This window comes from Amia ocellicauda, chromosome 7 (assembly GCF_036373705.1).
Source record: "Amia ocellicauda isolate fAmiCal2 chromosome 7, fAmiCal2.hap1, whole genome shotgun sequence".
Lineage (NCBI taxonomy): Eukaryota > Metazoa > Chordata > Actinopteri > Amiiformes > Amiidae > Amia > Amia ocellicauda.
The window spans coordinates 27,735,269-27,760,016 of NC_089856.1; the positions used below are offsets into that span (position 1 = coordinate 27,735,269).

The following is a 24,748-nucleotide window of genomic DNA, read 5'->3' on the forward strand; positions in this document are numbered from 1 at the left end:
ATCTGAACATTATGAATAGTTTTCAAGATGTATTTTTATTAAATATCATTGAGACATTAATTTAAGGGTAACGCATCATCTGCTGTGGTATTCGTATATTAATTTATGAGGAATCACACCACCTTATTTTAAAGTGTTATACATTTAAGAATTTACCTTGAAGAGCTACTATACCAAGGTGAGAGGCATCACTGATGGAAATCTCAGATTTGTGATTGCTAAATACTTCCACATGCAATGCCAACTGCTGACTTCTATATTCACCTCCACTTACAGAGGGGTTGGAAGGACGAAGCAGGTAGTATAGATGGTGATAATGACAAAGGAATCAGTGGTAATGTTTACCTTTTCTTTCTGTTAATGGTATAGAAGAACATACTTTTTTGCATTTTAGACATGATGGGTGATTTGGTGGTGGTAACACAAGGAGGCTAGTGATTTTATTTTATTAACTTACTGCACCACACATTCTCTTATCTACTGCCTGGAAGGAAGCACCTTGTTCTGCAAATGAAAGGGAGGCCAGACACTTTTGATGTTTAAGTCTGATATATATATATATATATAAGTTAAAAAAAAATTGATACCCTTTGCACATTCATATTGGTGGTTCTTGCTGTTCTGCACTGCTAGGTCATTTTTCTCCTACACTTGGGTTACTGATGGGCCTGCATTCCAATGTAATGTGTAGAGAGTTCAATATCAGTTGGAAACTCACAGTTCATTACAGTTAATCTTTTTAATTTTAAATCTTGTGATTTGGGTTTTTTGAAAGTTCTAGATGAACATACTGACAGCTCTGTGGACAGTTTTATGATGGGATCTTGTTGACCTTATCTCTTAATGGTTCCTGTATCATATCTTAAGTGATCAGGTAGACCTCTGTCTGTGATTATTGTTTAGTATACGTTTAGTATAATTGCACAAAGTGTGGGTCTGAGTTAGAAGTAAAAAATAAAGAACAGTATTTATTTTGCACATTCTTTATTACTGGACATCTGCAGTAGATACATATTCAGATGTTTGCATATTTTGCAATACATATATAATACATCTCCCCCTCTTTGTTGACTGGCTTGTAATTTGCATTATATACTTGCATTTCATCTATATTTTCTCCTTAGCTTGACAGCCAGTCTTGCATATTGTATCTTGTGCTTACTTATCAACCACATGCAATTGAGTTTTCTAATTTGTTGTACTGCAAAAACACATTTCTCTGCAAATAAGTAATCAAGTTTTACCATGACTTGCACCCCATTGTAGAATCCCATAAATGAGAAATATGACATTCTATTAATAATGAGTGTCAATCTGTAGGAATCTGCATGCAGCCACTTACATATTCCATGGAATAAATCATTCAGCTTATTACTATTGACCCTAATGGTAAATAAGAAGAAAATGATTCTGGCATATAAATACTGAGCATAAATAAGGAAGACTTCATACCAAGTGAATCCTGCACAGAAACAAATATTTTTTTAAACACATTTGCTCAAATTCACACCTTTCTGTAGAGCAGATTGAATAACACACACACACACACTACAGTTTCCTATCCACAGGCATATTTACATTTCAAAACAAAATGTTGTAAAGAGAGAGCTCTTTTGTCATTTACACAGTACTTAAACAATGCAGATTTTCCCTCAGAAGAATTCAACACACCATTTATTTTTTACAGCTAAGGGTGTTTTAATGGTTATGACTACCCTCATATGAAATGACCATACAGACAAATGAAATGGCCAATGCATGCTTGTATCATTACAGTTGCAGCATTTTTGTTCAAACCTCACTATTATATAATGTAAATTCAAGTGGGTTGTTTTGGCATGAAAGTCTCTACAATACAATAGGCTGTCCAATATGCACTGAAACTGTGACTAAGAGTTAAGTTCATTGTAAGAGCATTAATGTTTTAAAACCATTTAACTGTAACGTTCATGGACTGTGTAATCTCCCCATTAGGCAATAAGCTCTGCACATCGGTTGCTTTTCTCCAGTTTGGTGCTCACTGCAAGCTCAGAATACTGTTTACAGTCAAGGTCATGTATTTCCTGCTGAATGAAAGGTTGGAAGCATACAGTTATAAAACCATGACAAACACAGGGTAATCAAGATGGACAATTAAACATTATCTGTGGTAATAACTGGCATTTAATGCAGTGTTTCAACTCGCACAATTACAGTGTCCATGTCTTTACAGATTATATTTTAAATGTGACTCCGGATCCCCCCACCCCCTCTTTCATTCTTGTCCATCTCTGGAAACAATATTTGACATAGAAATGATAGCAAAAAAAAAAAACCTTGGCTGCTAGGTATTAAATCTGGCTGATGAAGCATTTTACAAATAGCAGCATCAATTTTGCTGATCTTAGCAGACACGAGAAAATGGGGAATAATGATACTGAAGTGTTGCACAGGCACTAAAAGACCTTGAAGTTGAGTTATGGAGCTTTAAACTGAAAGTGAAAGCTTACCAGCAACCTGTGAAGTTGAACCATGGAAAGGCTGATGTTTTGGATGTGTAAAATGGTATTAACGGTGCAGTACAAAGCTTCAAAGTTCTGAGGTTCTGAAATGAATGGTGTATCAGAGACGTGACCCTGATATGTGTGCAAAGGCATAGCATCTTCTTTATTGAATTGAACCCATTAGCACAACAGAGCCCAAAAAAAAGTATTCCCTATTAAATATTTGAACACATGAACGTATGATTTGTTTTCATCTTGATGCCTTACTGCTGAGTGCTGGAGTGCAGGTCTTCACTCGTATACAATGCTCTGTGTGTTTGTTTGGAAACACTTGCGATTACAATCCTAGACTGACATGATACTTTTGTTAGGAGACGCATAGTCAATATTAAGCCTTTCTTTCTCATCAGCATCTTAGAACTCTGCCAGGAATCAGAATTAAAGAGAACTTGTGCTGTTCAATTAAATACACACTTTGTAATTCATTATTGCTCAGCTGAGAGGTTATTTCAGATGGTGTTGAGGAGACATTTGCAGAGGATAATCTGAAATGCAGCCCTGCTATGCATGATATAAATTCAGATATGATGCATTTTAAATGTACATTAAAAGTAATGTAATGCTGGTTTGCCTGGTAGAAATAATGTGTGTTATCCCAATTCCCACTGGGATTGTGGTACATGACCTAAGATTATTGGATATTGGATAGATATGAGGAAAATACACAATTTTGATGTTCATGCCTTTTTACTACATCCCCTTGCAAACTTTATAATTCTTTCTCACTTTTGAAAATGGCTTTGTGTTGTGGTTGTCAACACTGGCCTTTGAGTTCCCTTCATCGTTTTTTGCGCTTTATTTTCAAGATCCTTTGAGTTCCAGCTCATGAAACAAGACTGCTCACAGCCTCACAGTTATAATTAGATTTGCTCTACAGAGCCTTAACCAACTTGAATTAAAATACGAAAAAGATACATCAATACTTCGCCTGCTAAAACAAGGATAAAAATCAAGTCCTAAAATAGCTAGGTAGGATGTCTGTACTGAGAGTACAAACCAAAGTCAATTTGATAATTGTAGCTGTTTAAATATACTTTAAAAAGAGAAAAATGAAATGGAGGAACATAAGAAAAACAAAAAAAGGAATTTAGTTTTAATTAAGCATTAAATTAAAATATTAAGGGAGATTAGCAAATGCATTGGTGTACATTGAGTTTATTATGATTTACATTTTGTGAATTCAACCCCCCTGCATGTCTAAAGAGGAAATGCCTCCCAACTACCCGCCCTCCCCTTCTCCAGCCCCCCGCGGTGCTGGGGGGAAATGTTCAATACAGGCCGTCTGCAGCAGGTGCAGGGGGGAGTGTGCTCGGGGTCCTGGGAGATCAGAGTCTGCATGAAGTGTGATCTTCACTTCCCGATTACCACATGCCCTAATCAGACGCCCCTCGTGGTGCTGTGTTCAGCTTAATAGGGCATGCTTGGGGCCTGGCGGGGGGTACATGATCACCGGCACATGCTGTCTACAAGGCAAGGCAAATAAACAGGTGGGGCTCCCTCCCCCAGGGCATTTGCTCCCGATTTCCACATTAGAATGCTCCGGGGACCAGTAGAGGCACACGGCGACAGACACTGGTCTCCATTCCATGTGCTGCCACATAGGTTCCTTTTCACACAAACTGACAAGTACAATTCCCCAGGGTAGCAGATTTAAATGAGAATTATTTTGTCTACTCAGCTGTGTAAAAAGTAACAAGAAGGATTAAAAAAAAGAATATTTGCTGAGCTCAACCCCCCTACACCGCACTGGCCGCCAAACCCCAGCCACCTTTCTGTCCAGTTTGAAGATTCCAGACAACAAATTTTTAAAACCAGACACGCAGGACTTTTGTTTTTTGAACAGAACATTTGTAAAAGTATATTATTCATGTAATTTTCATCATTGGCCAAATACAGCTCAGGTTTTTCTGATGAATATATATCGCTATGACAATTTTAGGTAATGCATTCTCATCAAGATGTAATAGATGACCAGATTAATTTCTGTGTGTTTTTTATTATCTGAAAGAGTACCATGTTTCTGCAAGCTTGCAGTATTTATTTATGAGCTGTATTATGTGCTTACTTGCCATCTGCATCAATGGCTTTGGATTTTAAAGGCTACAGTATACAGCAGGTGTATGTTTTAGCCCTGACATTTTGTATGGTCTGTTCAATGATGTCCTGCATTTCAATGCAGAATTTATTTTACATGCTTTAAATTACACTATTTTATTATTTTATTATAATAAAGGATTTATACATTTTACATTTCTTCTATCCAGATCTTTCACTGAGACAAATTGAAGGGGAAGGAGGAAAGGAAAAAAAATGAATATAGAGTTTTAATACCTGGAGATGGAAAAATAGATTTCCTGATATATTTTTGGCTTACATCTTCATGCCATTTTCAAGTGTACATTAAAATTTAAAATTTAATTTGAGCTTGGAGTTATTGAGTGCTATAATATGGACATTGGGGGCATTGTAGCTGCTTCTACAAATTTTCTGTGCTCATAAAAATGTGTGCTCATTAAAAAGGCCTGGATCTTCTCTGGAACAAAGCTTGCCTGACAGGTAGGCTGAAGTGTGAGATAAGAATTCTTTTAAAAATCAAGACGAGGGGTAAAAAATGTTACCAGTGTGTGCGTGTAATCTTTTCGATTTCAGAGCAGCTGCATGTGACATTTAAATACCTCTTTGTATGTTTTTGGGTGTTCTACAACAAGCAAAGCTCGCTGCTGATTTTTGGTATTGTGTTAAGTGTTGTACAGAATGGGCTGTAATCAAGGTATTATCTGCAGGGCCATGGAAACAAAGAACCTACATTCATTATCTTTGGAAATCTTCCAGCATACAGAATGATGTAACCCTAGCTATTCTCTCCAAAGTCTAGCACTAGAATGCAAATCATAAGAGTGGACCATAATCATTCTGTTCAATTACAAAGAGTACCATTGCCATAGCCATTACATGACTGAGCAGGAAATGAATGTACTTGAAATGTTATGTATATTTTGTTTCAAAGATTTTTCTAATTAAATGAAGGTTTCTGAAGTGTAGAACATTATTCATGTTTTTGTTGGTTGTAGTAGTAGTAGTAGTAGTAGTAGTAGTAGTAGTAGTAGTAGTATGTACATGTATATAGTGTCTACCTTTTATAAGGATTAGGCATGAGTGGTGAATGATATACAAAAATAATAGCCAGTACTTCTCATCTTGTCTATAGTGTAACGGTTTCCATTCTTAACTAAGACTATTATCAAAACTTGTTATTGTTATTGAGGTGTTCCTTAAGCAAAATTGTACACTGACTTCAAAACAATTTAGGGAGGATTTGGAGTTCAAAAGCCCCACAGACGAGCTTAAAGAAAATGTTTCATTGAGCATTGTAGAATTGTATCCCACTAAAGCCTTTGAGATTGTGGATTTCATGAATGGGGTTTCTCTTTGTTTTGTAATGTTAAAGAACTACATAAAAAACATTAATGAAAATAATGAAGTGTGTAATGATTTTGAACAGACTGCTTCAACTGTTTGAGAGCCTGATAAAAAGCTTTTTTCTACACTGACAGACACAAAAGCTGTCGCATTCAGAAACACCTTGTATAAATAGAAAGAGGGAAACCTTTGCAGTTAACATACCAAGGAACAGAAATGCAAATGGGGTACTTTAGGAAACAAGCGTGACTTTTAATTGCGGACAAGAGAGTAGTAAAAGTGTAATTGGAATCTTCCCCTGTAACAGAATGAGGTTTTAGCTGTGGTTATGTTTAAAGGAAAAGACTCTCATTCGCATGCACATTAAGAAAGGCACGACTGGAGATTTAGATTCCTAATTACATGTAAAATGTTTGCATGCTTTCAATTGCAGACACTGTGGATATATCAAAGCCAAACAAGACCCAGACGAAGAGAAGATGCAGTTCCAGCATGGCAGAGGTAATAGTCATTTAGAAAGACATTCACACTTAAGTTACTTAAAGATTTTGTCATGTTATCCTCACCCCCTGTATCTTATAAGGAATACTGTGGACCTGATATTAAGTTCTTATATGATGATTATAGTTTTGAAAATGTAAAATGTTTTGGCTGATTTTGTCACACATTTGTTGTTTATTTTCCGCAGCAGAACAGTGTATTGCTATATTTAGTGATTCATTATTACATTGGTGTGCTCTCTAACACACATTTGCCATAGAAAATTACAGTTTTATGCCTTTAATGCCTAATGATGTTGAAAATGTATCTATATCCCCCTTGACTAAATGAATGGTTTCCTAATGAATGAAGGTAACTGACTAATGTATTCTCCCCATCTTATAACAGTCAAGCTACCAGGGAGCAGGACATACATTCATCCACACACTTACGAGGACCCTAATCAAGCTGTCCGAGATTTTGCCAAGGAGATTGATGCATCCTGCATTCGAATCGAGAGAGTAATTGGTGCAGGTAAGAAACATTTAAAGCTAATACCTTTTTTTTTTTCATAGCCTTGCAAAAATCATAACATGAGTCTCTCTTCTCCAAATATAATACTGGAGAGCTACAGGGTCTTCATTGAACCAGTTATTGGCTTAATTAGTTAATTAAGATTATTAGGAACTTTAGCCACTAATAGAGGACCATTATAAACCCAAAAGGATTGGGGATCTCCAGTATACTGATACATTAAATCTTTATTAATAAATTCAATAGTTCAGTTGTATACATGTACATCGCAGCCAATTTCCATCACTTACAAGTTTTAAAATCATGGTCATTCTCTAGCTAATGTTATTCATTTTGGCATGGCTGAATTTATTACACCATTTACACATTCAGTTTACCAAGGTATACTGATATCTATTTAAAATGCATTAATTTTATCCCTTTAACGTAAATTGGGCATATATTTCATCAGGGTGTGTTAGGCAGGTCACTCTTTCACACTCACAAACCCCTTCGATACTGTGCATAGAATGGTAGCTCTGCTATTCTGATTAATTGAAACAAGCCCCCCCCCCCGCCCTTATATAAATCTAATTTCCTTGTGATTGAAATAAATGAAACCTGCTTTCTAATTCTTATCTTATGTTGTGCCAATTGCTGTCTGAATATCATTCAGATCCATTCTGCAGTTAAAATTGTTTCCCTAACACTACTACTTTATCGAACGCCACTGGATAAAAAGCAATTCACTTTGCACTTCTCATTAAAAGTATACTCAAACAGGGACTTGAATCCAAGATGCCGTAGCTCCACTGTATCTAGGAGGCAACCAAACTGAAAGACATATTAAGAGGAACGAAAAAGCAGGGTTTTTGAAGTTTTAAATGCCCTTTAATATGCCCTTTTCTCAGAGAAATTTACAATTTAAAAAAAAAAAAAAAAAAAAGCTTGGAGATGTACATTTGCTTCTAAGTGACCCTTATAAAAGACTCTGTGTTTAAATGGCATAAAACATGGAATGCATTAACTGTTGTCTGAGTGTGATGTAGAGCTTTGGATCCAGGTGATCTATTGAGCCCAGCACTGCACTGAGCATTGCATGCTGGTTTTACTTTAAATGGAGTGGAAGTCTCCAACTTTACTTACCATGTCCATTTCATTCATATTGAAGCTATAATGCATCTTAGAATAATAAAAACGTAAGCAACCCGAACATGAGTGAGGACTCACACTGGTCCTGCTTTGGAATTGTTCCGAGCATTCTGACTCTCCACAATTGAGGCTCTGAAACTACTTTGTTATGGTCACCAGGGGGCTGTGTACTTCACTGTGGGCTATCACTCATTACCCTTCTTTCCAAAAACGATAACTTACTTCACAGTGTTTCGGCTGACTACTGTAATAGGGATTCGTCACTGGACATGCATTTGCCTTGTAGTGCATTTAGGAAAGGACATTGGAATAGTTTAAAGAGGAAATTGCTCTTAACTTAAAGATTGTGTTACACTGTAGGCAGTTAGAGAATGAAAACAATCCTTTCTTCTGAACAGGTGAATTTGGGGAGGTGTGCAGTGGACGACTGAAGCTGCCGAATAAGCGAGAGATCTATGTGGCCATAAAGAGTCTGAAGGCGGGATATTCGGATAAACAGAGAAGAGACTTCCTGAGTGAAGCAAGCATCATGGGCCAGTTTGACCACCCTAACATCATCCGCCTGGAAGGAGTTGTAACGAAATGTAAGCCATTCCCAGACTTATAATAAATGGACGGGAGTATTATTTATTTATTTGAAGAGCAGAAGAGGTTTATGCACAGAAGATATGTTAATATGTCCCCATTGACCCAATGCAACAAGAGATCTTATGTTGAGTCAGTTCTCTCATCTTATTTAATACAAGAAATCAGATTTGATCAATGTTTCAGCAAAGAATACTTGCTGGCCTGTGGTATTGCTGAGTTTTGTTTGGAACAGCCGTTGTCTGCCTTTGCTTGCTTTACGTATTGACCGAAGTGTAAGCTGACAATATAAAAAGTCCACAGGTACGAACTTGCAAAGAGACCTGCTCAATAAAGCCTTGAAAACAAAAGCTTTAGTGCTCAGTTAAGACATTGATTTATTCAGTCATGCTGAAAACAAATTCATTCTTTATTCCCTTTATTATTAGGATAGCTACTGTGTAAATATAAATGTTTTTGTTGTTGTTGTTGTGCATGCTACATTAATTTGCTTGTTGAATACATTTACAGTGATAACCCTATATTTCAAACCACTGCATGTAGATTAATACTTGAAGAGGAGGACAGAGGGACAGATGAGGGGCCAACAAATGTTGCAATTATTTTGATAGTGTATGAACCAAAGCATTCTGCATTTTTCCTTCCTGTAACACACAACACTTGCTTGCTAAATTAGTCTTATAGTAACACCTATTCAGTAACAAATGCACTATACATATTTATAACTTGATGAATATTAATCATTTAAACAGTTAATTGGATGTGTTTTTAGATTCATGAATATTCAATATTTGGCAGATAATTAAATCCAAAACAAAGACAATCTCTCCATATTTCTTATTTTGCATTTGTTTTCAAAATATATAAATGTCATATGCTAATTGTGGTCTTCTGCTAATATACTTTGGTTTAAACAGTTTATTTTTATCATGAAAGGAAAGGAAGATGTACAAGATTTGTTTTTAAAATCCTTTTCTTCAAGGTTGTGACCTCAGATTATAAACATTTATAGGGATAAAGTCTTATAATGCAAGTTGATTTATGTTTGCTTTGTTTCCTTTTAGATATTCTCTAGATATTGGATAACATCCCCAACTATGTTTTCATAAAATAGGCAGACACCCCATAAATGCATATAATAATAGAACTATGTATCAATATATACATTTAAAACTTAAAATAATACTTCTCATTCTTGTGTGTATATGTTTTGTTTGTGTATATAGATATACAGAGAGAAAGAGATTTGAATAAACTATAATGGTCATTAACCTTCTATTTCATATGAAATTAATAAATAATATATAGGACTATTCATAATTGTGTACATAAGTTCAATGTCTCCCACTCAATTTGCTAGTTTGATAATAAACTGAAATCAAAACACAAGCTTAAACATTAATTATTAAAGCTAAATTAAGTGAATTACATTTTTTGTAAAATAAATTACTAAAGGTAGCTGTCACCTGTCCTGTGTTAAGTGGATGAACTGCTTTTTAGAGAACAAAACACTCAACACTTGATACCTCTGGCAGTCCACTTGATCATAAGACCATTTGTTATCCATCCAATATCGGTCCATATGAAGGGGAGAACAAAGTGGCAAGATGGGGGTTTGCCCAGTGTGATTTGATACCAAAGGTAATTGATGGAGTAGCTGAGCAATTTCACAGATCACAGCTCTGGGTATGCCAGTGGAAGGGAGGTTATAAACGGGAGGGAGTGAGGGAGATTAGGTCAATAACCTCAGGGCCCTGCACTGGGCCTCAGCTGTCATCTCCACCTATCCCCAAGTTTAATTAAAATAAAGTCAGAATTGTAATAGAATGGAAGGGAGGTAATGTCTGAGTGTGTGTGTTTCAGAAAAACACTGCACATAATATAATGCTTCAATAGCCCACTATTATTGAAATTTAAAAAAAAAAAAAAAAGCCGTGATTACACTTATTGAAATGCAAATTGCTGTCCTGCAGAAGGAAGAAGCACAAAATAGTCCTTTATTCACTATCTCTCTGCATATCTATAAACTGTCACTCTCATCATCCCTGTTATCTGCGTTTTAAGCTGCTAACTGTCTTTTTAATCTGGTTATCTTCAATTTGATAACATTTAGAACCCGTCTTACATCAGAAAAGCCTTGCTAAGTGTTTTCTCAGCACTTTCAGGCAGGACAATATTGTGTAAGAACAATAATGGTGTTCATATTTGAGATTTATAGAAAATTAGTAGTTACATTTTGGAAAATGTAGTCTCACTGATAATTGTGTCCTTAATTTAAGTGTGTGTTTGCTTGTATGCACATTTGCACACAATCACACCCAAACATCAAATATTAAATAGATGTTGTTGCAAGATGTTATGTTAAGGCAGTCCTTAAACAAAAAATTAAACATTGTTTTTGAACATCTGAAGCATAGTTAATTAATTCTATTAGTGTCTTTGACTGGTCTTATGTGTTTGGCAAAACCAATGTAAATTTGTATTGTTTTATTTAAATACTTGAACAAACTAGGCCTATATGGTATTGCAGTTTGATAACATGCAATTAAGTTTTACTGTTTATAGTTTTACTTGAAAGGCATGGTACAGACCCTAAGGCTAAAACTAGTTCAATAACCCTTAGATACCATGAGTTAGTACTGAATAAATCAAGAGATTATCCCTGGAAAAAAGCAATTTGATCTGGGAATGAGATCATTTAACACCGTTGTGAATGAACTGCTGTTAAAACACAAACCCTGGATATAACACATCTATTTTCTGCCTGGTGGTTTAACATGGATTGGGAAATCAATACTCAATCGACACTGAAGGTAGTGGCACTAGAGATTGGCTCTTAGGATTTTAAAATTATTGCCCGATTTCAGCTTACAGCTGTATTCCTGAACTGGTAAAGAAAAATAAATCGGCTTCTTTTATCATCTAATTTCAGAGATATGGGCTTTGCAGAATAGATGAACTGTTTTCATAGTTCAAGGCTCATCCTTCCAGCCAGGCATAAAGAGCAATGAATCTTCTTAAACTGATGGTTTTCTTCACTGGTTCTTAAGTTTTGGAGACCTAAATATAAGGTGCTTTAAGATGCTATGGCAGCATTCGGTACAATTCTTTTAACAATGCATGTCTTTCCATAGGGATATTATATTTATTTATGTAAGTTTCAGAGTAAATGTTAGCAAATCCTTCATTTCCTATTTAATCTGTGAGTAATAACCAAGAGTAAAGCTGAGAAGTGATGATTTCTACAGTATTAAACATGTTAGATGCATTCACTGGCAGAAAGCAAATGAATCAGACTAACTTATACAGCACCTTTCATGGTCACCTCAACAAGACTCTATACAATAAAACAGTGAAATTTAAATATGACGAGCAGTAATACAGTCTAGAGAAAACTGTCGATTCTAGTTGATTACTGACAAGGGGATATATTTTGATGGAAAATGTTTGCAGTAAAATTCTAGCAAAACATGTCTATTGCATTTTATTTTGAGAAAGTTAATTGAGTGCATTCAGCTTCTTCCTTTCTTAGCTGTAGTTCAATGATATTGTCCATGTGTCCCGGCCCCATAATTTTGCCATCAGTTCTTTGTACGTCAGTCTAATTAGAAATATTTTGAATATTCAGAATATTGCAGTCGATTTTGATCACACACTTTTTTTTTCATTTACAGAAAATGTCTATATATGTCATTCTTGTATGCCAGTGTTTTGCGGATTGTATTGTAAACTCGTCTTCACACAGAAAACTCCAACATCTTTGCTGACATAGATGTGATTGACGTACAATATAATATTTTTTTACAGGCCTGTTTTAATCATACTTTCAGTGTTCAAGAATAATGAGGTAATATAGCTAGAGCATTCTTTTGGGCATTAATCTATTTGATAACCCAAAGCATTGGATAAATAGCATGTGACTAATTTCCCTAATAAACTAAGAATCTGGATGCTTTGTACAAATCATATTCATTTTATAGTTATAAAATGCTCATTTTTTGTAATTATTCATCAGTTTTATGGGGGACATTCTACAGTCACTGACTGAGTTTTTGTATGGAGCCCATGTTTACCAGCATGCGATTATGTCACAGGATCGGGTGAATGGCATCTTTTGTCAGTTTTGATTTTGGAAAATCAAAGATGAATGCTTGTGGAATTGTTTTAACCTTCTGTCTGTTATAAAAGTCATTTGGCTTCATTGGCTTCATGCCCAGATTATCATTTGTGACATCAGGAAAATCAAAAAGAGATGCATAGAAGGCTGGTGAAAGTTATATGAAAAATTCAGCAGATTTCTAGGCAATTTTACATTTATTGGAACAGAAACAAAAAAAAAAAAAGTTAAATAGACTAGATTATTGTTTAATGAATCTTGGTTACAATGGTTACCTAATACATAATGACTATCAGAATTCAAAGACACTATTACACTTTAAATTGGTTCATCCACATGGTGAGCTTCTGCCTGAAGGCCACCCCTTCAGTAAGGATCAATGCCATTGGCTCTTTCATCTATCACCTTGATAAACCAGTCTCAAGAGGTGACATCACAGATTAGGCTGCTTGAGTCTGTGTACTCTCTGGTCACCTAACTGAGGCAAGACTGACAGCCACATTAGTCTATAGGATAAAAGTAAAAGGGAATTGGATTTTTTATTTTTTGGAAGTGGGCAGGGGGTGGAGGGTTCAGGGAGGGCATTTATCACAGCAAGATAGTGATTTAATTTGGGTGATGTATAACAGCCTTTACCCAGGCTTTTGAGGCCTAGACTCTTGGTTCCCGCTGTGGTACTCTGACGTTGTTATTGACCTCGCCTGTCTCCTACACGCTTCCCAGCATTAGCAACTTCGCATTCAGAAAATGAGGCCAATTCATCACAGCTGCCATTGCCTTTATTTACAAGTCCCAGCCTCAGACAGCTACTTCATGTAAAATGTAGCTGTAACATTTTCTTACTCTCTATACACCTGCAGCCCTTAGCATGGCACAAATAGAGACGCACAGGATAATGCGAGACAGACAGGGTAATCCCAGCTTTATTACTATAGAAAATTTCCAATAATGCTATCTGGTGATGGAAAAGAAGCATTGCATTGGAGGTGCAGATCGCACAATTCTGCTTTACTATCTATTCCATCTAATACTATCTAATCCCCAACAGCTAGCAAATGCCATGATTCTTCAAGGTTGCCTGTGGACAATTTCATTTTACAAATATACTCGGAGGAGGTGGAGGTGGGGAAAATATGCCATGAAGGCTACTGAGTCCTTTGAAATACATAAGGGCAGGCAAGCACAATCCAGTTTTCTTCATATGTTCTGTTTTCATGTACTGACAGAAAAGGCTAGTCAGTCGCCAATGTGAATCATTCACCTCTACAGCTCTGGAAAGAATTAAGAGACCACTGCAAAATTATCAGTTTCTCTGGTTTTACTATTTATAGGTATGCATTTGGGTAAAATGAACATATTTTGTTATATTCTATAAACTACTGACAACATTTCTCCCAAATTCCAAATAAAAAATTGCAGTGGTCTCTTAATTATTTCCAGAGCTGTATTATCAAAGCATGCAGATGTGATCTATTCCAATCTAACCTTATTTGATCAGTTTAATGTCTATGATGCTCCCATGCTATTTAAAAATAAATACTGAATTTAAATGTAACGTTTGAAACTCAGTACTGCATATTTACTTTGATAGACTTGCAGAATTGGAACAAGCCTACTTAAATGAAAGTGATGCATTTTCAGAATATATTACACTACAGAGTTCTAAAGTATATTTTTAAAACCTGATTATGCAGACATTATTTTCCTTTTATATTCCCTTTTACTAATACCTTTCACATCAAATTAAAAAGCCACGCTGAGCCAATATGAAAGACAGACTTAAATACATGTAATTTAGCCTTACAGCAGTATTATGCTATGAGGATTAAATTAAAGGATTAAAATTACATAATACATTCATCTAATTTGTTTATCTGATTTCAGAGAACAATGTGGCATGGCAGTACATGTGTGATGGACACACAGTTAGAAGTGTCTCTGTGCATTCCTGATAAAAAGCACACTGAATGGCTTAAATTGTCCCATTACGACAGAAGACATGTCTGAAAGGGCGATAGAGGGACAAGCAAAACTGTCAGTTCTACGTTAGTGGTCTCCACGTGAGGTACTATGCACTCAAATCAGATTAGATATAATCTATCTGAACAAATAATGAAGAAATAACTGGAATGCAGAAGCCTAACTTTGGCATTTTCCCTTTGTCATCTTATGTGATTCTAAACTGATAAATAAAACCTTTAAGCTATTATTATTATTTTTTTTTTTAAGTTTTTTTTTTTTTTTTTTTATTTTCTCCAGCACAGCTTTTCTGCATGGCCAACACATTGATTGTATGTTTAGGCAGACTTGGAAGAACCACCCTTAAGTCCACATAATATACAAACTTTACATGGTTTGAAATCCAGTTTTGCAGGAGATGAAAAGAGGAACTCCCCACTTCAGTCCCCCAATTAACTAGTATGGGCATGTTCCCCCAAAAGCAGGCATGGGAGGTCAACCCTGGCCATTCTTTCATCGTGAGTGAGTGAGTGATGTTTGTATGTGGGTGGGGGGGGGGGGTGTGGGGGTTCTGTTAAGCATCCAAACTAATTCATGTCGAACTGTTGTATTAAGAAAGTGTTTTTCAGTTTGTGAGGATAATCAAGAAATCGTCTTTGGCCGTTTGCTGTTGACAGCCCAGGGCGCACGCCACCGAGTGATTGACAATGGGATTTTCTATCTCAAAAGCTGAGATGCATTTTAATCATTTGTAAGCACAGGTGCTTGGCTACATGTGTAACAGCTGAAATATTGAGATGTGGTGAACCGTATTCCCATTAGCTAAGCTCTCATTCTCCCCCCCACCCCTGTAGCCCCCTGCCTCATTCTCCGAGTAGATCCATCACAAAGCACCTCCGTATGACTCCCCCCGCCACCCCACCCCCCCTTCCACAGGAACTCATTAACATTCATGATATTTCTGGACAAAGATATCCTTGGTGGATTGCTAGCTCTAATTATCTCCTGACGTTTATTGAAAGCTTTGATTAAGGCCTGTCATAATGAATAACAGGCGAAAGGTAGAGGATGAATTAAATGAGGCACAGTTTATTTTTATTTTTTTCATTCTCATTTTCAATATGCTCTGGCCATTAAATGGATGAAGGTAGATGGATATTTTCATTGTAGCAAAGATGATTCCCCCCTCCAATCCAGGATGTATAGAAAGAAAAATGCATTGCCTCTCCCTGACTTACTCTATAGTCCTTTAATTCAGTCTTTGTTACAGGGATCAGTATTTGTTACGCTGCTCCAAGCTTTATTTCTGCTTTAATCTTGACCAAGTTTGGGAGGGAACAAGACTACGTATGTGTGACTAACCACATCGATTTGTTTTGGGCTGTTTTCCAACAGGTAAGCCAGTGATGATCATAACAGAGTTCATGGAGAATGGCTCCTTGGATACCTTCTTAAAGGTGAGTCCTAAGTATCTGCCGATTTCTTACGGAAATCACAATTGCTTCACAGTTTAAATTAGCAATATTAATAATAATTTAAACAAATACATTTGATATACTAGTCACTTTTCAGTTTCCCACAATATGGTGGGTCATTTCTGTAGGGCAACTAATTACCTGCAAGTACTATCAATGTGTTTTATTTTATTGTTTTAAAGTTGTTCAAACACCCTAATAGGGAGTCTCTGAAGAAGAAAAAAAGTATATCCCCCTATAAATAATGTACAACCTACTCTAAATAGCTTTATAGTTACAGGAGGTTGTTAGTGGAGTGCAAAATGTTTCATGCCTGTGTGTCTGTATATATATTTCCCTCCTTGGAATATGAGGTTTCAGTGCCTATTAAACTCTGTCAGAGCAATTTCAAGTCAGCATGTGATCTTCCTTTGTGAAGCGCCATCTCAATGGAGTGTGTTAATAAATTGACACCGCTCATCTGTCTCAGTACAGGCCTGTAGTGAATGAGACCTTCAAACAAGCGCAAAGAGTGGGAGGGTCCTTTGTGCCATTTCTCTCTGCAAGTCTCTTTCTGGGATCTGTATATTTATGGCTCTTTTGTCACAGGGGATATCATGACTTCATTATACAAAGCAAAGAAATTGTTTTGTTATTGAGATGTTTTAATTACATATGTATTGAAATGAGAATGAGAATGAATTAAATTATTTCACTAAAAACTTTGAAATTCCCTGTGGAGCACATAATGAAACATCATAAATATTCTCCATTGCTCACATAAAAAGCTAATATAATTACGGTATCAGTTTTATGGGTAATAGCTCATACAGAATCCTTCTGAATACATATGTTTAATTAGGGAATGGATCAATTAAGCATCAGTCACAGAGAAAACAAAACATTTTTTTTTTCCCCCAGTGGATTACAGCTCTTGCGGAAAGCATTGCTATTTCCTTTGATTGATAACGGATGTCTGGCAGTTGATTATCGGAGGTCATCAATCAGCACTATACATCTTACAGTTTTCAACAGATGAGACCTAATCAACTTAACATTTGTCCAACAAAATAGCAGTTGTAGGTTACAGAATATTACATTGCAGAAAAGCATATCCTTAAATGGATGTATCTTTTCATTTCATCTTGAAGTTTGGTCAGAGTTATTATTAATGGGAATGAACATTATATTTCATTGATAGTTACAATACATAAAATCAATAAAATCAAACATGGTCTCAAATCTAATGGTCTCTTACATAGTGAGCAAAGTTGTTTGGCCTAATGCAACTATACTGACAACTTAATATCACATTTTCAAAATGAATACATACTATCATAACAAGTGTATTTTACATTCCAGTTAACAATGGGGAAAATCTTAATTGGTCAGTACTAATAATGATGACAAGGAAAGTACATTAGAAGTCTTAAAGATGCAAAATCCCTTCCTTATTATGCTACAAATATATAGGAGTTCATGGCATCTCAGGACAAGCCCTCATATTCTGTCTTGTCATCTTTGAAATCTAGTAAGAGAGATTTTCACTGGGAATTATCAGGGATTATGGTGAGGCTTGGAATAAAAGGCATTGGGTTACTGGGAAAAGCGCTTTATAATCCATGGTACAGTAGATCCCTGTGGGTAAAGTCTTCCAGACATAATTACATACATTTATTATAAAACTTTTACTGCATAGAAACTGCAGATAACAAAATAAGTAAATAACCCACGTCCTTTATTGACAATGACTGGCCGTGTCAATATTTAGTCCCAAAGAGTGGTTGTTATAGGTATATAGGTGTGTTTATTGATATTAAAAAAATGAAAATGGTGAAAAACAAAAAAATTAGTCGGACACAAGCTCAATGGCCAAGATACACCTCTCTGTCCTGTTTTAAATGTATGTATTTCTGGAGGCTTTTGTGCTGCTTTTAGAAAAGCCTCAGATTCACTAGTAGTTTTTTAGATATCTATTTCTGCAAAACATCTGAAATCACAATAGGCTTTACTGCCTTGTTTTTCTGTGGTCTTTTCTAGAAACACGATGGACAGTTCACAGTAATCCAGCTGGTTGGAATGCTTAGAGGAATTGCTTCTGGAATGAAGTACCTGTCGGATATGAACTATGTACACCGAGACCTGGCAGCCAGGAATATCCTTGTAAACAGCAACCTTGTTTGCAAGGTATCCGACTTTGGCTTGTCCCGAGTGCTGGAGGATGATCCAGAGGCAGCCTATACAACAAGAGTAAGTATACACAGCTGTGATAACTCTGAATCATGCTGTAAAAGGTTGCCAGTGAGAAGCTTTTATAATCTTATAGACATCACCCTCATCACCTGTTTTCCTTTCATTAAAGAGCTAAGAACAGTAAAGCAAAGTTTACTTAAATTTATGGATTTTGAACATTTAATACCACACACAGATCTATAATCAAAGATTCTCAATTTCGCTGTGATATTACCACTTTTTATTTATTTTGTAAAACGACTTTGACAAGAATTCAAGTGGCCCAAACTCTTGACACATTTTTAAGAGCAAAATAAATGCTTTGTTTACTCTCACTTCACTGTTCCTTATAATCTTTAGTTAACCCAATGAAAAAGCTAATCTGTGATGAAAGCTGTTGCTACAATGAAGTCAGATTATCTTCGAATTACCTTTGAGGATGTCAAATGAATGAATGAATGTGGCGGTGATGGATCTGAATTTTGCCATATTTTTCTGTAGCCCTGCCTCAGACTTCAATAGACAAAGGAAATCAACCGTTGTTGTTTTTTTTCTTTCCATCAGCTTCCTTAGTAGCTGTCTTGATGGAGGTCTGTGTGAGATCAGAGTCCTCCTCCTCACAGCATGATCTAATTACAGCCCTGTCCAAGGATGGGGCTTCTCTTGGCCCCAGATCTCATTGTTAATGTGCCCGTAACTGCACTCGAGGTTATCTGACATGCTGTCTGTGCAATCAGATGTGCAAAGTGAAGTTACAGCAGGAGTGCCAATTATCACAGTGATCTTGTGGAGAGGCAGAGCTAGCTTAGTGAGGTGCTGCAAGGTGAACTAGCATCTGAGACTGCTTAAAATGACTGTCAGACACAGAGGGGAGTAATTTTTTTACTAAAATAGTCATGTAATATGATGCTTGAAATAATAAAAAAGCCAATAATGTTATAGTTCTGCTTTTTTCTGCTTAGGTTATCTTAAATATAACATTGGTAAACCCATACAAAAAGATGTGTATAATTCCATTACTAATAATGAATGTGTGTTTTCTGTCTCTCTAACACGAACGGAAGATTGTTATTTAGTTTCATAACTGAGATGAAGTAGTAATAGCAGACTTATTAATTTACTCATATTTCACATATCAAATGTCTTTATTTTGCATAATACAATATGAGTGTTTTCCCAATTTTTGTATTGATGCTAAAAGTGTGGCATTTTACTCTTCTAGTTAATATTTTAAGTTGTGTTTGTTTGTTATTTTAGGGAGGAAAGATTCCCATTAGGTGGACGTCTCCAGAAGCGATAGCCTACCGCAAATTCACATCGGCTAGTGATGTCTGGAGCTACGGCATCGTCATGTGGGAAGTGATTTCCTATGGAGAACGACCGTACTGGGAAATGTCTAATCAAGATGTAAGTATACTTCAAGGCAACTTACAGTTGCCAATAATAGAGCAAACCTCCATGAGACATAAACCCACAGCACATGATAGAAATCCTCCTTCTTCTAGTACTGTTATTACCACAATGACTACTAAGAATTAAGAAAACCTCTTCTTTATTTCAGTTTGAGGTTGGTTCTCCACACCGCTTCAGGATTATATTACTAGATTCGTTTTGCTGCCCCAATATGTGAGAGGAGGTAGTTCTGTAGGTAATCTGAAAGAACAAAGCCAGAAGTGTGTGCTTTATTTTTCAATTTTCAGCTTTCACTGGAACTAGTGAACATGGAAAAAATGAAAAGTAACAAAAGTCTTTCCAGATTTCAGATTAATGGTATATATATTGGTTCTATTTTCTTCTGTTAACGGTATTGTTGAAACATCAGGTCCCCTCATCACTCTGTTCCAGGTGATTAGTCTTTAAGTAGGACTTGGCAATCCATCAGGGTATCTACAAATCACTGGGCTATCCTTCAGGCCTCCCTCACTCTTTCCTGCACACCATTAGATAATAACAGCACTGGGTTTGCCAATGTATGACAAACACGGAGGGAATAAAAAAAAATCTGACATAAAAAGTAGGTAAAATGATTAAAGGCATTTTGAGACTGAAGGTTTCCAGGCGTCAGTCCTTCGTGTACAGTATAATACTTATTTTGAGTGAGAAATTACCTGCGTACAGATTTTCCATATGTTCAAAGTTTATTTTAACTAGTGTTTTGCACTGATCTCGGGAAAATGTCAAATACTGTGGGGAGACTTCCAAATACTCATATTGAATGTAACAGTTTACTTTTGATTTATCCAATGTGGAGAATTCAGTGTTGCATATTTCACCATTAATAAATCAATGATGTAATCTGATATTCATTGGCAAAAATGGGATAACACAATGGTAGCATACAACTTTTCTAGTTTTAAAGGTCTACCGTTCTCCTATCTCTCCAAGCCTCCCTGGTCTTGTATCGTGTACCTCAGACTGATCTGAATATTTGTAAATGCTTAAAAATTAAGCTTCCAACATAGAAATATTTACAACATAGTAATAATGCTAATTCCCAATTCCCAAAACCTGTGACAGAACCTCACTATGACAGAGAACATAATCCATTTCTTTAGTCAAGGATTTATTCAAGTTCTTAAAATGTTTTATTGTATACAATACAAAGCGTATCCTTTACATTTGAACAGCTAGGCACAGGTTGATGGATTTGCAAGAATAGCTAACACACTATTGATTTTCTTACATTTTTTTGAGAATAAACATGTCCAACACATGTCCTCAAATTAGATACAAAACATTTTTGTTTCTGCATCTCATTACAGCAATGAACTGACAAGTTATTTTTCAAAGGAAGTGTATGTGAGCCTTGAAGTTTTCTGCACAAAGCAAAAGTACCATAAATCCAACACTATAAAAAGAAAAAAGCGCCAGTTAAACCAACTCATGTACTGTACTAATTCCCCCCCCCCCCCCTCTCTCTCTCTCTCTCTCTCTCTCTCTCTCTCTCTCTCTCTCTCTCTAGGTAATAAAAGCAATAGACGAGGGCTACCGCTTGCCTGCACCCATGGATTGCCCAGTAGTCCTGCACCAGTTAATGCTGGACTGCTGGGAGAAAGGAAGGAGCGACAGACCTAAATTCGGACAAATAGTCAACACCCTTGATAAGCTGATCCGAAACCCCAGCAGCCTGAAGCAATTAGCCAACAGTTCTGTCTGGTGAGAGTCAGTAGGCCTGGGGGTCTGGAAGCACATTTCTGTATTACTGCTCCCTATTAGAAACATGGGGGCAGGGGGGGAGTTGCCGAAATATTTTTTCACTTGCAACATCCATCGGCTTCAATGAGAAACAGCTGTGGATATTTATTCAGCAATTTATTTGCCACTATTAAAGCAGATGTTTCTGGGTTACATCTTGGCAGCTGTGAAGAGAAACATTTCTCTGTTGTACAGCAGGTCAATCTCGGCGAGTGGCATTTTGTATTAGGGCGGGATATGGGGAGGGAGGTTGTTTGTTTTCAACTAAATCCTTTACCAAAGCTGCGTAACTTAATGTCAGTGTGTAGTGTTTCCAAAATGATTGAAGCTGACAAGACCTTTCATCTTATCTTATGAACACATATAAATAAACTGAGCGGAGACTGCATGCTTCTAAACCTACCAAAAGCACTGCAGGGTTCCTTCAGCTTAAAGTTAATTAATTAGAAATACGGTAATTCTTCTGTTGTCAGTTATTTTACACATTAAGATTATTACATCTTAGACCACAGGAATTACATTTTAAGGCCCGACATCTGAAAGATTCTTTAACGTGAGATCACCTCCAAGACTGTTTCTTGCTTCAGGCCGTCGCTGCATTTGGTGTTTTTTCACTGGTTATACTGAGCTCCCAAGAAATATGAATAATGAAATTGAGAATATTGAGCATCTTAAAATACCTTAAAAATCTTATTTTTTATTTTTTAATAAAAGTTATAAATAAAGTAATATAAAGTAATAAAAAACTAATAATAGTTGGCTTGCATTAATTATCTCCTGATCACATTTGCACTACATAAGTGTCTTTATTTGCAGGAGTCTCCCCTTGAATTGATTTATTTATTTAACCAGGCAGCAAAGTTTTAGAAAATGAGTTGCTGCGTTTAATTTGTTTTCAATCTAAACTGAAACTTATGTGATTGAGGCTTGTGATCTATGAGCAGTGAAACTTACTGCATGCAGTCATACCCCACAAATGATGTACTCTGTGATGCCAGTGCAGAGATTGATGGGAGAAAAGCCACAAACAGTGCGTGCAGCATCTGTACTCACAACATCTGGCTGATTTCCGCCATGGCTGGCTGCTCCTCGGTAGTCATGCTGAGTTAAGACTGTTTTCAGATATTGTTTGTGGGCCATCCGTTTTTTTTTCTACTTTAATTTATATATTTATAAAATGTACTTTGGGAATATATTGTATGCTCTAATATTGTCTTAAGGAAATATTAGACAATTAATTAGGTTACCTGTAGACTGTACCTTTTATTAAGATCACAAAAATCCACAGAGAAGGTGTAGATTGCTTAAGACAAAGGGATGGCTGAATGTGTTTTTGTCTGATAGATACTTTGTCTGTCTGTTAAATAATTTGGTAAAGCTTTAGACTGCATGGCTCTATTTAATATACAATAGATACTAAATTGAAAATATATGAATTCAATTACTTAATTACATTTCAATAGAATGTTAATGTAATATCTATTTATACGACAAATGTTGTCAACGTGGAAAAAACAATGGCTAAAGTGGAGATATTGTGGAGATATCGTGTTTTGCCCCAATTGTTTCTTGTAACTTGGCTTATGGGTTTGATATCTCCACTTGACTGAGCGATTTTGTTACATATTTAACATGCTAACATATAGGTAGATATAGATCTATCTAGAGTTATAGATAGATATTACATAAATACTCTATTGATATTTATGTAGCAATTAGTTTAATGTTAATAGATTATATTAATTGGGCCACACAATCTAAAAACATTAACAATAATTTAAAGTGATTTCCAGATACCTGTTACTATCTTGATGCATATAGACAGGTATTCATCTTACTAAAGATTGCTGTTTATGGTTTTGTACAGGCAAGACCCAACAACTCCAGAGTTCAGTGTCAACACTTTGGAAGAGTGGCTGGAGGCCATCAAGATGGGCCAGTATAAGGAGAACTTTTCAAATGCGGGTTACGTGACACTTGATTCAGTGCTATACATAAGCATCAGGTAAGGAGGAACATTCCAGAACCCTGTTGTCTAGAAGCACTGTTGTGTGGCTAATAGGGAGAAAATGTTAGTCCAATGGCCGACAATACATTCAAATGGATAAATTGACTGTTACTTAGTTAATCTACTAGTATAAGAAAAGTAAAGTTAGTTGGTATAACCTGAATGTTTGGTTCTCAAATGCAGAAACTTTTCTATAGTCTTCCTTTCTAGACCTTTGTTTTTTTTCTAGTCACATGGAGGCAGCTGCTGCAGTTCGAAATGGCAGGAAAATATGCCTTGTTTAGCAGCAGGAAGGTATTTGCAGCCTTAAATCTGAAGTAGTCCATGGCCTCCTGGATGTCCCATGTAAGCTGTAAACAGCATGGGGTTAAGTGGCTGGGTTACAGCACAGCAGGGGTGGGGGGACGACTCAAAGCCTTGTTGGTGAATTGACAAATCAGTTATGACACTGAAGCTGAACATTGAGTATGAAAAAGGCTGTCGCTGAAAAGATAAGAAAGCGTGTGTGTGTGTGTAAGATCTTAAATGGGATTGATATCCTTTGGGGGGTGGGTTGTTTGTTTTTTGGCACGGTGGGAGGTTTTGATTTAGACTTTCAAACATAAACATATTAAGAGTCACTATTCTGGTTGTATGGGAAAGTTTGCTTTGGTGTATCTCTTACCTTAGCAGGTTTCAGCAAAAGGTTTCCTACAGTCTAGTATGGCACTAACTGGAGCTCGACCGATACAAGTTTTTTGGGTTCAATACCGATAATTAGGAAGCAAAATTTCACAATTACTGGTATATATGCTGATATTTTTTGTTAAAATTAGATCCCTAAAATCTCCCCCAGTCAGAGAGAAATTGTCAAATATGCACTGAAGGCAGGATTTATACATTTTAACATTATTTTTCATCATAAATAACAACCATAAATCAAACAGTTAAAATAAATTTAATAAAATAGAATATGGGAAAATAAAGGAAAAATATAAAAATATGCATGTCCTATACATTAGAACAAAGACCAAGGTACAGTGCCTTGCAAACGTATTCACCCCCCTTGACATTTTTCCTATTTTGTTGCCTTACAAGCTGGATTTTTTTA

General features: G+C 36.1%; 1 protein-coding gene across 1 annotated transcript in view; it reads left to right on the top strand.

Moving 5' to 3' along the window:
* The window catches only part of epha4b (eph receptor A4b), a 110,352-nt gene that overhangs the window by 77,116 nt on the left and 8,488 nt on the right, over positions 1-24,748 (top strand). The window contains exons 9-16 of the mRNA XM_066708978.1: positions 6,397-6,464; positions 6,852-6,977; positions 8,507-8,692; positions 16,165-16,226; positions 18,264-18,473; positions 19,713-19,862; positions 21,418-21,611; positions 23,518-23,655. Of these exons, the coding sequence (XP_066565075.1) occupies positions 6,397-6,464; positions 6,852-6,977; positions 8,507-8,692; positions 16,165-16,226; positions 18,264-18,473; positions 19,713-19,862; positions 21,418-21,611; positions 23,518-23,655 (1,134 nt within the window). The remainder of the gene's footprint in view (positions 1-6,396; positions 6,465-6,851; positions 6,978-8,506; positions 8,693-16,164; positions 16,227-18,263; positions 18,474-19,712; positions 19,863-21,417; positions 21,612-23,517; positions 23,656-24,748) is intronic.